At 42.1% G+C, this 14,187-nt stretch overlaps 1 protein-coding gene across 2 annotated transcripts; it reads left to right on the top strand.

Moving 5' to 3' along the window:
- Nucleotides 1-3,968: 3,968 nt before the first annotated feature.
- LOC115141676 (gastrula zinc finger protein XlCGF26.1-like) lies at nucleotides 3,969-13,786 on the top strand. 2 transcript variants are annotated; one of them, XM_029680762.2, is made up of 4 exons: nucleotides 3,969-4,273; nucleotides 10,306-10,570; nucleotides 10,698-10,780; nucleotides 12,024-13,786. In XM_029680762.2, the coding sequence occupies exons 1-4, from the start codon at nucleotides 4,127-4,129 to the stop codon at nucleotides 13,431-13,433; spliced, it is 1,905 nt and encodes a 634-aa protein (XP_029536622.1). In that variant the 5' UTR covers nucleotides 3,969-4,126; the 3' UTR covers nucleotides 13,434-13,786. The 2 variants fall into 2 exon arrangements, with proteins under 2 accessions (XP_029536622.1, XP_029536623.1); XM_029680763.2 differs by having other exon boundaries at nucleotides 3,970-4,295.
- Nucleotides 13,787-14,187: the final 401 nt, after the last annotated feature.

The following is a 14,187-nucleotide window of genomic DNA, read 5'->3' as shown; positions in this document are numbered from 1 at the left end:
GAGACGGAGTCTACAACCCACACAAGTGGCTCAGGTAGTGCAGCTCATCCAGGATGGCACATCAATGCAAGCTGTGGCAAGAAGGTTTGCTGTGTCTGTCAGCGTAGTGTCCAGAGCATGGAGGCGCTACCAGGAGACAGGCCAGTACATCAGGAGACGTGGAGGAGGCCGTAGGAGGGCAACAACCCAGCAGCAGGACCGCTACCTCCGCCTTTGTGCAAGGAGGAGCAGGAGGAGTACTGCCAGAGCCCTGCAAAATGACCTCCAGCAGGCCACAAATGTGCATGTGTCTGCTCAAACGGTCAGAAACAGACTCCATGAGGGTGGTATGAGGGCCCGACGTCCACAGGTGGGGGTTGTGCTTACAGCCCAACACCGTGCAGGACGTTTGGCATTTGCCAGAGAACACCAAGATTGGCAAATTCGCCACTGGAGCCCTGTGCTCTTCACAGATGCAAGCAGGTTCACACTGAGCACATGTGACAGACGTGACAGAGTCTGGAGATGCCGCGGAGAACGTTCTGCTGCCTGCAACATCCTCCAGCATGACCGGTCTGGCGGTGGGTCAGTCATGGTGTGGGGTGGCATTTCTTTGGGGGGCCGCACAGCCCTCCATGTGCTCGCCAGTGGTAGCCTGACTGCCATTAGGTACCGAGATGAGATCCTCAGACTCCTTGTGAGAACATATGCTGGTGCGGTTGGCTCTGGGTTCCTCCTAATGCAAGACAATGCTAGACCTCATGTGGCTGGAGTGTGTCCGCAGTTCCTGCAAGAGGAAGGCTATGGACTGGCCCGCCTGTTCCCCAGACCTGAATCCAATTGAGCACATCTGGGACATCATGTCTCGCTCCATCCACCAACGCCACGTTGCACCACAGACTGTCCAGGGTGTTGGCGGATGCTTTAGTTCAGGTCTGGGAGGAGATCCCTCAGGAGACCATCCGCCACCTCATCTGGAGCATGCCCAGGCGTTGTAGGGAGGTCATACAGGCACATGGAGGTCACACACACTACTGAGCCTCATTTTGACTTGTTTTAAGAACATTACATCAAAGTTGGATCAGCCTGTAGTGTGATTTTCCACTTTAATTTTGAGTGTGACTCCAAATCCAGACCTCCATGGGTTGATACATTTGATTTCCATTGATACTTTTTGTGTGATTTTGTTGTCAGCACATTCAACTATGTAAAGAAAAAAGTATTTAATAAGAATATTTCATTCATTCAGATCTAGGATGTGTTATTTTAGTGTTCCCTTTATTTTTTTTGAGCAGTGTATATAGGACACACCTACTCATTCAAGGGTTTTTCTTTATTTTGCCTATTTTCTACATTGTAGAATAATAGTTAAGACATCACAACTGTTAAATAACACATATGGAATCATTTAGTAAGCAAAAAAGTGTTAAACAAATCAAAATGTTATATTTGAGATTCTTCAAAGTAGCCACCCTTTGCCTTGATGACAGCTTTGCACACTCTTGGCATTCTCTCAGCCAGCTTCATGAGGTAATCACCTGGAATGCATTTCAATTAGCAGGTGTGCCTCGTTAATTTGTGAAATTTCTTTCCTTATTAATGCGTTTGAGCCAGTCAGTTGTGTTGTGACAAGGTAGGGTTGGTATACAGAAAATATCCCTATTTGGTAAAAGACCAAGTCCATATTTTGGCAAGAACAGCTCAAATAAGCAAAGAGAAATGACAGTCCACCATTACTTTAAGACATGAAGGTCAGTCAATTCGGAACATTTCAAGAACTTTGAATTCATTAGAGTTCATTAGAGTTACCAGCCTCAGAAATTGCAGCCCAAATATATGTTTCACAGAGTTCAAGTAACAGACACATCTCAAAATCAACTGTTCAGAGGAGACTGTGCGAATCAAGCCTTCGTGGTCGAATTGCTGCAAAGAAACCATTACTTGGCTTGGGCCAAGAAACACGAGCAATGGACCTTAGATCGGTGGAAATCTGTCCTTTGGTTTGATGAGTCCAAAGCTCGTTGTCTTTGTGAAACGCAGAGTAGGTGAATGGATGATCTCCGCGTGTGTGGTTCCCACCGTGAAGCATGGAGGAGGAGGTGTGATGGTGTGGGGGTGCTTTGCTGGTAAGACTGTCAGTGATTTATTTAGAATTGAAGGCACACTTAACCAGCATGGTTACCACAGCATTCTGCAGTGATACACCATCCCTTCTGGTTTGCGCTTTGTGGGACTATCATTTGATTTTCAACAGGACAATGACCCAACACACCTCCAGGCTGTGTAAGAGCTATTTGACCAAGAAGGAGAGTTATTGATTGCTGCATCAGATAATCTGGCCTCCACAATGACCAGACCTGACTTTTTTGGTTACTACATGATTCCATATGTGTTACTCATAGTTTTGATGTCTTCACTATTATTCTACAATGTATAAAATAGTAAAAATAAAGAAAAAACATTGAATGAGTAGGTGTGTCCAAACTTTTGACTGGTACTGTATACATACAGTGCCTTCGGAAACTCTTCAGACCCCTTAACTTTTTCCACATTTTGTTACGTTACAGCCTTATTCTAAAATAGATTCAATAAAAATAATCCTCATCAATCTACTCAAAATACCTCATAATGATGAAGCAAGAACAGGTTTTTAGACATTTTTGCAAAATATAAAACAGAAATACCTTGTTTACATAAGTATTCAGACCCTTTGCTATGAGACTCAAAATTTTGCTCACATGAGAACACAGTGGCATCCATCATTCTTAAATGGAAAAGTTTGGAACCACCACGTCTCTTCCTAGAGTTGGCCGCCCGGCCAAACTGAGCAATCGCAGGAGAAGAGGGTAGTGAGGTCTGCACAACGCATCACCGGGGGCAAACTACCTTCCCTCCAGGACACCTACACCACCCGATGTTACAGGAAGAACATAAAGATCATCAAGGACATCAACCACCCGAGCCACTGCCTGTTCACCCCGCTATCATCCAGAAGGCGAGGTCAGTACAGGTGCATCAAAGCTGGGACCGAGAGACTGAAAAACAGCTTCTATCTCAAGGCCATCAGACTGTTAAACAGCCACCACTAACATTGAGTGGTTGCTGCCAACACACTGACACAGACACTGACTCAACTCCAGCCACTTTAATAATGGGAATTGATGGGAAATGATGTAAATATATCACTAGCCACTTTAAACAATGCTACCTTATATAATGTTAACTTACCCTACATTATTCATCTCATATGCATACGTATATCCACATTTATAAAGACATGGTCACTACAGTTATTGTTAATTTTGGTCGTAAACATTCTTTTGAGCTAATTCTATGAAGTGGGAGGGTGTTCCATTTATTTTACAATACAAGGGGAGGCTCATGTGAAAAAAATGTTCATGTTGGGGAGGGGGGTGCATCATTTTTTTTATGGCATCTTGGGTTGGACAATCCCCCCCACAGTAAATTTCTATCTATCCCTAACCTACATTAACATTCCCTACACACCTGCAAAGCAATCCCTGGATTCTTTGGATGTGCAAGTACATTTCACTTATGTCAAAATAAAAATTTTCCGTTGGCAGGAGACTGGGTGATGACTGATGACTTTTTGATGCATTTGTTTGTAATGATTTCTGCGATTTTTGTAGTGTACGAAATATTTTTCTGTAACACAAACATCACTGTTTCCCATATAGCTAATTTATAAGTGAAAACAAAGTTACTTTTATTTTGAAAGATTAAAAACGGTTGTCACAACACACCACAGCCACAAAGTCATAAACCCCGCCCATTTGTACAATTTATCTTCTTGGGTTTTTAAACTTAACCACACTGCTAACTCAATGCCTAACCCTAACCTAAAATTAAGACCAAAAAGCAAATGTTCATTTTAAATAATTTTTATGATATAGCCACTCTGACTTTGTGGTTGCAATAACTAGTGGAAACCAATAAAAAAAACATACTTCGACCCGGAAGAACATGTGACCTATGCCGGTCGAGTTGTTTCAGGTCAGTCGGACAACAACACTGCTAACAGCACTAGCTACACTTATTTTGTAGCTAACGTGACATAGCGCTAGGCCAACTTGGCCAATAGCGCGTATTTACGAAGATTTTTAAGTGCGTTGTGATTTTGACAAAAATGTCAGTTTTGCAAGGGCAGATTGACTCCATTTTGGAGATAATGGTTAGAGCGACTGTTACAGAAATTAGCAAAGTTATCGAGGGTTCTGCCTCGTCTGAAGTGCCAACAACGGGAGATAACGCGAATGAAGCCCCACACGAACAGGTATATCTGCTGATTATGTAAAGTAAGGCATTTTGTAAACTTGTCCGCTATTTAATTGCACCGACGTAGCAGCCTCCACTCCACTCTGGGGCGCAATCATTACGCCCAAACCGTTTACTCCAAACGGAAAACGCATACGAGAGTTTCTATTGGACAAATTCAAGAAGAGACCTACCCATTTCGTTCGGTTTGGTTCTGCGTTATGCAGAAATCGTTCCGCCATTTCATAGTTCGCCTAGTTTTAGTTTGTACCAAAACAATTAAGTGTAGACTTTATTTATTTTATTTTATTTCACCTTTATTTAACCAGGTAGGCTAGTTGAGAACAAGTTCTCATTTGCAACTGCGACCTGGCCAAGATAAAGCATAACAGTGTGAACAGACAACACAGAGTTACACATGGAGTAAACAATTAACAAGTCAATAACACAGTAGGAAAAAGAGTCTATATACATTGTGTGCAAAAGGCATGAGGTAGGCGAATAATTACAATTTTGCAGAATAACACGAGTGATAAATGATCGGATGGTCATGTACAGGTAGAGATATTGGTGTGCAAAAGAGCAGAAAAGTAAATAAATAAAAACAGTATGGGGATGAGGTAGGTAAAATTGGGTGGGCTATTTACCGATAGACTATGTACAGCTGCAGCGATCGGTTAGCTGCTCAGATAGCAGATGTTTGAAGTTGGTGAGGGAGATAAGTCTCCAACTTCAGCGATTTTTGCAATTCGTTCCATTCACAGGCAGCAGAGAACTGGAACGAAAGGCGGCCAAATTAGGTGTTGGCTTTAGGGATGATCAGTGAGATACACCTGCTGGAGCGCGTGCTACGGGTGGGTGTTGCCATCGTGACCAGTGAACTGAGATAAGGCGGAGCTTTACCTAGCATGGACTTGTAGATGACCTGGAGCCAGTGGGTCTGGCGACGAATATGTAGCGAGGTGCTTTAAGGTGCTTTAGTAACAAAACTGATGGCACTGTGATAAACTGCATCCAGTTTGCTGAGTAGAGTGTTGGAAGCTATTTTGTAGATGACATCGCCGAAGTCGAGGATCAGTAGGATAGTCAGTTTTACTAGGGTAAGTTTGGCGGCGTGAGTGAAGGAGGCTTTGTTGCGGAATAGAAAGCCGACTCTAGATTTGATTTTAGATTGGAGATGTTTGATATGAGTCTGGAAGGAGAGTTTACAGTCTAGCCAGACACCTAGGTACTTACTATACTTGCTTGTTTGTAGAGAATCAGAATCATTGTACCATCTATACCGCTGTGAAATCTCTTCCATAACCAAAAATATTGTGATTACCAGTGGTATAAAGTACTTAAGTAGTACTTTAAAGTATTTTTACTTAAGTCTTTTTTGGGGTTATCTGTACTTAACAATTTATATTTTTGACAACTTTTACTTCACTATATTCCTAAAGAAAATAATGTACATTGGTGTCCTTTAGGACCATGCGGACGCCTCCGAGCGGTTGGGTAGGCTGTTTGGAGTGTTTTATCTGACTGGATTTAGGGATAGGCGTCCCGTTAATGGGACAGTTGTAAATCATGCAGCACCTTTTGTGACAATCACATATTTAGAGAAACAACAAATGTCGGTACATATGTGTCTTATATTGGCTGAAAGCTTGAAATTCGTTATTAATTAATATAACTGCACTGTCCAATTTACAGTAGCTATTACTGCTAACAAATGCCATGCTATTGTTTGAGGAGAGCTCCTAACAACAAAACACTTATTTTCACATGTGTACTTACATTCTGAAATCTTGCTCTGATTTATCATCCAAAGGGTCTCAGAGATAACATTAAGTGTCGTTTTGTTAGATAAAATCATTTTTCATATCCTAAAAAGGTCCATGTAGCATCGAGTTTGTATTTCCACTCGTTCAATTTGCAAAGAAAGGAATCTGTGAAAATCGAACCCTAAATGTTGTTTCAACCAGTCAAATCACATTCATATGTATTCCTCAGAGATCCTAGAACGTAACCAGACTTCACTATATCATTAACTTCTTGCGTCGAGCCAACCCGGATCCGGGATCATGACTACAGCCTCAAGCCCATTACAATAACGCAACGTTAACTATTCATGAAAATCGCAAATGAAATGAAATCAATATGCTAGCTCTCATGCTTAGCCTTTTGTTAACAACACTGTCATCTCAGATTTTCAAAAATATGCTTCTCTACCATAGCAAAACTAGCATTTAGCGTTACCATTTAGCGTTAGCATCACCAGGCAGCATTTTCACAAAAACCAGCAAAAACATTCAATAAATCATTTACCTTTGAAGAACTTCGGATGTTTTCAATGAGGAGACTCTCAGTTAGATAGCAAATGTTCAGTTTTCCTGAAAGATTATTTGTGCAGGAGAAATCGGTCCGTTTTCTGCGTCATGTTTGGCTATCAAAAAAAACCTGAAAATTCAGTTATAAAAATGCCGAACTTTTTCCAAAATAACTCCATAATATCGACTGAAACATGGCAAACGTTGTTTAGAATCAATCCTCAAGGTGTTTTTCTACATATCTCTTCAATGATGTATCGTTCCTGGAAGTGTGCTTCTCCCTCTGTATCGCATGGTAAAATGAGTGCCACTGACAATTGCGCACCAATTTAGACAAAGGACACCGGGCTGACACCTGGCAAATGTAGTCTCTTATGGCCAATCTTCCAATGATATGCCTACAAATACGTCACAATGCTGCAGACATCTTGGACGAACGGCAGAGAGCATAAGCTCGTTCACAGCACATTCACAGCCATATAAGGAGACGATAGTAAAACAGAGCTTCAAAAATTCAGCTCATTTCCTGTTTGAGGTTACATCTTGGTTTCGCCTGTAGCATCATTTCTGGGGCACTCACAGATAATATCTTTGCAGTTTTGAAAACGTCAGAGTGTTTTCTTTCCAAAGCTGCCAATTATATGCATAGTCGAGCATCTTTTCGTGACAAAATATTGCGCTTAAAACGGGCACGTTTTTTTTATCCAATAATGACATAGCGCCCCCATAGGTTGAAGAGGTTAAGGGTGTAGTATATCCTATAGGACACCAAATTTGGTCAGAGAGCGACACCTTTATGTCACGCCGATGATGCGGCCGGTCTTCATTTGATCTACAGTATCTTTGTCAAATAACTGTAGATGCTAACCTTTTGCGACAGCATGCCCTTTCCTTTTGGACAAAAATTATACAGTTAGGCATCCCGGGTGGCGCAGTGGTCTAAGGCAGTGCTAGCTGTGCCACCAGAGACTCTGGGTTCAAGCTCAGGCTCTGTCGCAGCCGGCCGTGACTGAGAGGCCCATGTGGTGGCGCACAATTGGCCTAGCGTCGTCCGGGTTAGGGAGGGTTTGGCCGGCAGGGATATCCTTCTCTCATTGGGCACTAGCGACTCCTGTGGCAGGCCGGGCGCAGTGCACACTGACCAGGTCGCTAGGTGTACTGTGTTTCCTCCGAGACATTGGTGCGGCTGGCTTCCGGGTTGGATGTGCGCTGTGTTAAGAAGCAGTGCCGTTGGGTTGTGTTCTCGACCTTCACCTTTCCCGAGTCCATACGGGAGTTGCAGCGATGAGACAAGATAGTAACTAATAATAATTGGATACCACAAAATTGGGGAGAAAAAGGGTCAGAAAAGTCTGAAGTTTACATACACCTTAGCCAACTACATTTAAATTGGGTTTTTCACAATTCCTGACATTTAATCCTAGTAAAACATCCCTGTCCCTGTCAGGATCACCACTTTATTTTTATTTCAAGATTGTGAAATGTCAGAATGATAGTAGAGTGGTCTATTTCAGCTTGTATTTCTTTCATCACATTCCAACTCGGTCAGAAGTTGACATACACTCAATTAGTATTTGGTTGCATTGCCTTTAAATTGTTGGGTCAAATGCTTCAGGTAGCCTTCCACATGCTTCCCACAATACATTTTTAAAGTCATGCCCCTCTCCATCCTTGACTATTCCTTAAGTCTATTAAACACACTGTCGTTGTTCACAAACAGAACTGGTATTATAACCAGTTTTAGGTGGACGTGTCGTTTGAAGTGGTTTTCCCCTGTTGCCTCTCCTCCCGACGGTAGGGCCTGCGCCCCTCCCAATAGTTGAAGGTGTCATGTCCAGTTGATAATCACCCAGATAATTGCCTCAACTGAACCTAAACTATACCAAAACTAATTTCACACTTATCACAACAGATCAAATAAATGAAGTAAAGTATGATGGGGAGAATCGGTGATTGAGAGGACACGGACACATAATTATGTAATCACCAATTGTGAATGAAGATCAGGACGGGCCATTCTATTGTATTAATCTATTCTAATTATAATCAGTCCCCCGAATCCAAGCAGTCCTATCAGTCTACTCTGGCCTACTTGGGGTAAACAGTCAGTGAGGGCGTGCATCATTTACAATGGCAAGAAGATCAAGACAAATGGATGGACATGCTGTGTTAAGCGTTGCTACCAAATCTGAATGAAAATGACTGATGGTGGGGAAGAAATTAATCTCGATGACATCTGATTATCAGCACAAAACGTTGTAACGGAGAGCAGTCCCTAAAAAAAAACATTTGCAACAAACTCATCAGCTTTTGTTGTTTATGTGCATGCTTTAACTGATGCCATTGCGTGAAGAAGCACACCATGTATGCACGAGCTGACAATAATAGACTATTTTTGACTGCTGTCATATCAACACATATATTCGTTAAAAAGCCATTATTGCTTTTGTGCAGGTGTTCCATATTTAGCAAGCACACCTGACGCTTATAATGATGTTTAGGCTACTGATGTTTTCATCATTCCACCGCATATGTTGCTGGCAGTGCAACATATGCGGTGGGGTATTTTTATTTGGTTATAAAAAGTTATCTGTTACTTTCATTCCAACACATGCTTTCTTTTTCATAGTTAAAACAAAGGCACTCCATGTACAATTGATTGAAACCTTGTGCGTTTTTTAATTATTTAATTTTGTGTTGAAATGTATCCTACAGTAACAAACTAATAAATGCTTTTGTGTTATTTGAGACCTTTATGGACACAACCAAATGATTATTTTTGAATTGGGGATATGAAATGTATTAATTACACTGCTAGAATGTTGCAGTCAGAATGACTCAAGGCCCAATGGTTCTAGGAGGTCCCATGAAAAAACAACATGCCCCCTATGGAAATGAAATGCCCGCCAACTGATTCGTTCTGGTGCCGGCTCAGCCTTAGCCTGGAGACCTGACATTTGAATTTCATTAAATTCAGCATCAGGCGTAAATGAGCGTTTGGATCGGCAATGTTTCCTCTCGCAACCTCTTACAAGCCGGAATGTGAAATAAAATGACATTTTAACTTACTTTAACAGTTGTCTGTGTGGTTGGTCCTTTTGCAGGTAGGAATGTGAGACAATATATTCACAGGAAGGTATAATTAAATCCACTTTTCAAAGCGCTGGTAGTGTGTTCAGATGTCTATCACCTGATGTATTAGCACTAGATGATAATATAATGCATGCATACTTGCCAAGCTCATAAATGTGTTTACGCATTCTGCGCATGCTTCATGTGATAGAAATCTTAACACACTACCAGCGCTTTGAAAAGTAGATTTAATTATACCTTCCTGTGAATATATTGTCTCACATTCCTACCTGCAAAAGGACCAACCGCACAGACAACCGGTAACGTTAAAATATCATTTCATTCAACATTCTGACTTGTAGAGGTCGAGAGGAAACCTTCCTGATCCAAACGCTCAATTAAATGAAATTCAGCTTTGGGTTTTTAGGCTACCCATCCCTGACCTAGGGTATGTGTTCTACGTCTGGTTAATTTAGCTAATACATTACGCTAGTACTTACCACAGGGTTGGCTCAACTGGAAACATGTTTGTATAATTTAGATCTGCAAGAATTTAGCATAATCAACAGAAATACTTGTCAGAGATGTTTATAATGGAAGCTAGCTAGTTGAGTAAACTGAAGTTTGTTCTGTATGCCCTAAACTTGCTTTTGCTCATTTCACTCAGTTGACCCAGTTGACATCATTCATGGAGATACTGGCAAAGGAGGCTGTGGACCAAATCTGCAAGCTATTCAACGAGTGCTCCTCTATTCTGCATCTGGAAGTGTCTCGGAGTCAGACTGAGAATGAGGACTTGAAGAAGAGGCTAGACGCGGTTGAGACCAAACTGAGGACTGTCTTAGAAGGGAGTGGAGGACAAGAGAACACATCAGCCAATGGCTGCTGCAGTGAAGTCAAGATCATCCACCAGTTAAAAGGCACATACCCAGGTGAGAGTTGGCATTATTTCAGGGAAGCCATCAATCTGGTTTTAGATTGCTTTGGTACACTGTTACTAAAACCAGTGCTTTTGAATGAAATTCAAACCTTTTTGATTTTGACTGCAATCTTTTTCAGGCGTATGCACTGGTGATGCAGAAGTGAAACGATCCCCCATCCTCCACCTGTGGAAAGGGAGACTTCCCTCAACTGTAAACGAGGTAGGCTTGTTAAGTTTAGATCTTGGAAAGCTGTCTGGAATTACTAGGGTGTACAGAACGTAATAACCTATTTACTTGTCTGTATCATTATACACCATTTGGTACCAGGTAGTTACCAATTGTATTTAATTATTGGAAGTGAGTAAAAGAAGCATTTTATCCCTTTGTGAAGATTTCTGTTGTTTTATGATATTATATGGATATATAGGTATAGATAGTACCAGTGAAAAGTTTTGACACACCTACTCATTCAAAGGTTTTTCTTTATTTTACTATTTTCCACATTGTAGAATAATAGTGAAGACATCAAACATATAAAATAACACCTATGGAATCATGTAGTAACCAATAAAGTGTAAAACAAATCAAAATATATTTGAGATTCTTCAAATTAGCCACCCTTTGCCTTGATAACAGCTTTGCACATTCTTGGCAGTCTCTCAACCGGCTTCACCTGCAATGCTTTTCCAAGAGTCTTGAAGGAGTTCCCACATGCTGAGCACTTGTTGGCTGCTTTTCCTTCACTCTGCGGTCCAACTCATCCCAAACCATCTCAATTAGGTTGAGATCGGTTGATTGTGGAGGTCAGGTCATCTGATGCAGCTCTCCAGCGGTCCTCATGAGAGCCAGTTTCATCATAGCGCTTGATGTTTTTTCGACTGCACTTGAAGAAACTTTAAAAGTTCTTGAAATTTTCCGTATTGACTGACCTTCAAATCTTAAAGTAATGTTGGACTGTCGTTTCTCTTTGCTTTTTTGAGCTGTTCTTGCCATAATATGGACCTGGTCTTTTACCAAATAGGGCCATCTTATGTATATCACCCCTACCTTGTCACAACACAACTTATTGGCTCAAATGCATTAAGAAGGAAAGAAATTCCACAATTAACTTTTAACAAGGCACAACTGTTAATTGCAATGCATTCCAGGGTCCTCATGAAGCTGGTTGAGAGAATGCCAAGAGTGTGCAAAGCTGTCATCAAGGCAAAGGGTGGCTACTTTGAAGAATATCAAATATAAAGTATATTTGGGTTTGTTTAACACTTTTTGGTTACTACATAATTCATATGTGTTAGTTCATAGCTTGTAGAATAATAGTGAAGAAATCAATGTAGAAAATAGTAAAAATAAAGAAATACCCTTGAATGAGTAGGTGTGTCCAAACTTTTGATTGGTACTGTAGATAGAAATAGATGGGTCTCTAAACCTGCGTTCCATTAAATCACTTTCCCTCTCATCTCAGCACTCCAACATGGAGGAAACGATCGAGTCAGTTATTATCAAAGAAGAAGGCTTAGAAGATTACTTGTACAGTAGCACCTCAGACCCAAGTTCTTTTTTAGAGAGCCACGCCCAGGAGTTGAGTGACCCAGAGAACCCCTCAGAGGACCCAAAGGACAGAGGCGGCGCCGCAGGGCCAAAGCATTTGAGAAAGCCAAAGATCACTGGGGCTCGTCAGGCAAGGCCCAAAAAGGAGAACCATCTTAGCTGCAAGCACTGCAGGAAGACATTCAGCAAACTGATCCAGCTGAAAGCTCACCAGGCCATCCACGCAGCAGCGGAGAAACCTTTTAACTGCAAACAGTGCGGCAGAGGTTTTTCCTTTAAACGCAGTTTGGATGCACACCAGCTGCTTCACACAGGAGAGAGACCACACACCTGTGGCGATTGTGGTAAAGCTTTCACCTTAAAGCAGCTACTCAAGAATCACCAGAGACTCCATGCAGGGTTGAGACCGTTCCGCTGCGACGAATGTGGCAAGAGCTTTAACCGGGCCCACGGTCTCAAGATGCACCAGATCGTCCACACAGGAGAGAGGAAATACAGCTGTGAGATCTGCAAGAAGAGTTTCAGCATACCAGGAAATCTCCACAGGCACCAGCGTATACACACCGGTGAGAAACCGTTCCGTTGCGATACGTGCGGGAAAAGCTTCAACCAGGCAGACACTCTGAAAGGACACCAGCGGATCCACACAGGAGAGAGGCCATTTACCTGTGAGACGTGTGGGAAGTGTTTCATTCAAAGAAGTGCTCTGAAAATGCACCAAAGAACCCACGCAGGAGAGAACGCCTTCCTCTGTGTGGTGTGCGGGACAGTACTGGCTTGCGTCAACTCTCTCAAAACACACCTTCAGGCTCACACAGCAGAGATGCCTTGTATTTGCTCAGTGTGCGGTAGTAGTCTCAGTTCATTCACTCACCTCAAATCGCACCAGCAACTCCATACTATGGAGAAGCCGCACAGCTGTGGCCTATGCAACAAGAGCTTCAAGTCGGTCAGCTACCTGAACATACACATGAAAACTCACACTGGGGAGAGACCGTTCACCTGTGACGTGTGTGGAAGGATGTTCACTCAACACAGCAGCCTGAAAACCCACCAGGCGGTCCATACTGGGGAGAAGCCTTTCAGCTGTGAAACGTGTGGGAAATGTTTCAGCAACACTGGGAACCTCAACAGGCACCAGCGGATACACACTGGAGAGAAGCCTTTTAGCTGTGACCTCTGTGGGAGGAGCTTCAACCAGGGCAACAGCCTCAAAGCCCACAAACAAATCCACACAGGGGAGAAACTATTCATGTGCGACAAATGCGGGAAGAGTTTTTCCTACCTGAGGAATCTGAAAGATCACAAGTGCTATTATATCTAAAACTAATAGGCATAGCCTCTTATTGCGATGGACCACACTTGGTTTGAACAATTGTCTCGGCATTAAAAATGCATTTATAGGTCAGTGAGTGGCATACTAACATAAGAAGTGTACTGATTAGATTGGTTGCCAAAAAAGCCTTTTTTTCAAAGTATTTAATTTTGTATAACCAGTTGCCTTTGTGGGGTAGAAATACTTTGAGTGGATTGGCTGGTGGTCCAGTAACTGTTCAATGAAGCAGAGCCTAATTTATTTGAGAAGGATGTACATCTGTAACCTTTCTTGTCTTGTGTACCTTTTATTACTGTTATCTCGTATTTGTGTGCCAATGGTAAATAAAACTCCTGAAATGAGTCCTTTGTTGGTGTGTGTGTGTGTTTGTTGCTATCCGTGCATATAGTCCCTCTAACAGCTGCAACATAACATTAATGCAAATGATCGAGTGCCTATAGGTTGGTGTCCCTCTATGGCGCCTTGTATGAAGTGCCTCAGATGAGACTGATAAGACTCGTATGGATATTACATAACAAGGAGAAACAACAGGAAAATAAACCTGTATTTCAGTCCATTTTTGGCACCGAAATAGCAGATCATCCATTTCACATTAAATTAATTAGAATAGTGTCGATGCATGAATTCCTCCGAGAACAGATTCTTGACTGTGGACTTGTGGTGTGCCACCCATCTACATGTCTGCATTACCAGTAACTGTGTTCCCAAGCCATACCTCAGCCAATGTCACGATGATAGAACT

Source organism: Oncorhynchus nerka, linkage group LG14 (genome assembly GCF_034236695.1).
Source record: "Oncorhynchus nerka isolate Pitt River linkage group LG14, Oner_Uvic_2.0, whole genome shotgun sequence".
Lineage (NCBI taxonomy): Eukaryota > Metazoa > Chordata > Actinopteri > Salmoniformes > Salmonidae > Oncorhynchus > Oncorhynchus nerka.
Note: the sequence above shows the minus strand (reverse complement) of the source record. Positions and strands in the feature narration are given on the sequence as shown.

Bases quoted from the DNA above. Each gene is read 5' to 3' on its own strand.
- LOC115141676 (XM_029680762.2), top strand. From the start codon at position 4,127: ATGTCAGTTTTGCAAGGGCAGATTGACTCCATTTTGGAGATAATGGTT. The intron at 4,274-10,305 runs GTATATCTGCTG...CATTTCACTCAG, and splicing joins ATGAAGCCCCACACGAACAG to TTGACCCAGTTGACATCATT. The intron at 10,781-12,023 runs GTAGGCTTGTTA...CTCTCATCTCAG, and splicing joins TTCCCTCAACTGTAAACGAG to CACTCCAACATGGAGGAAAC.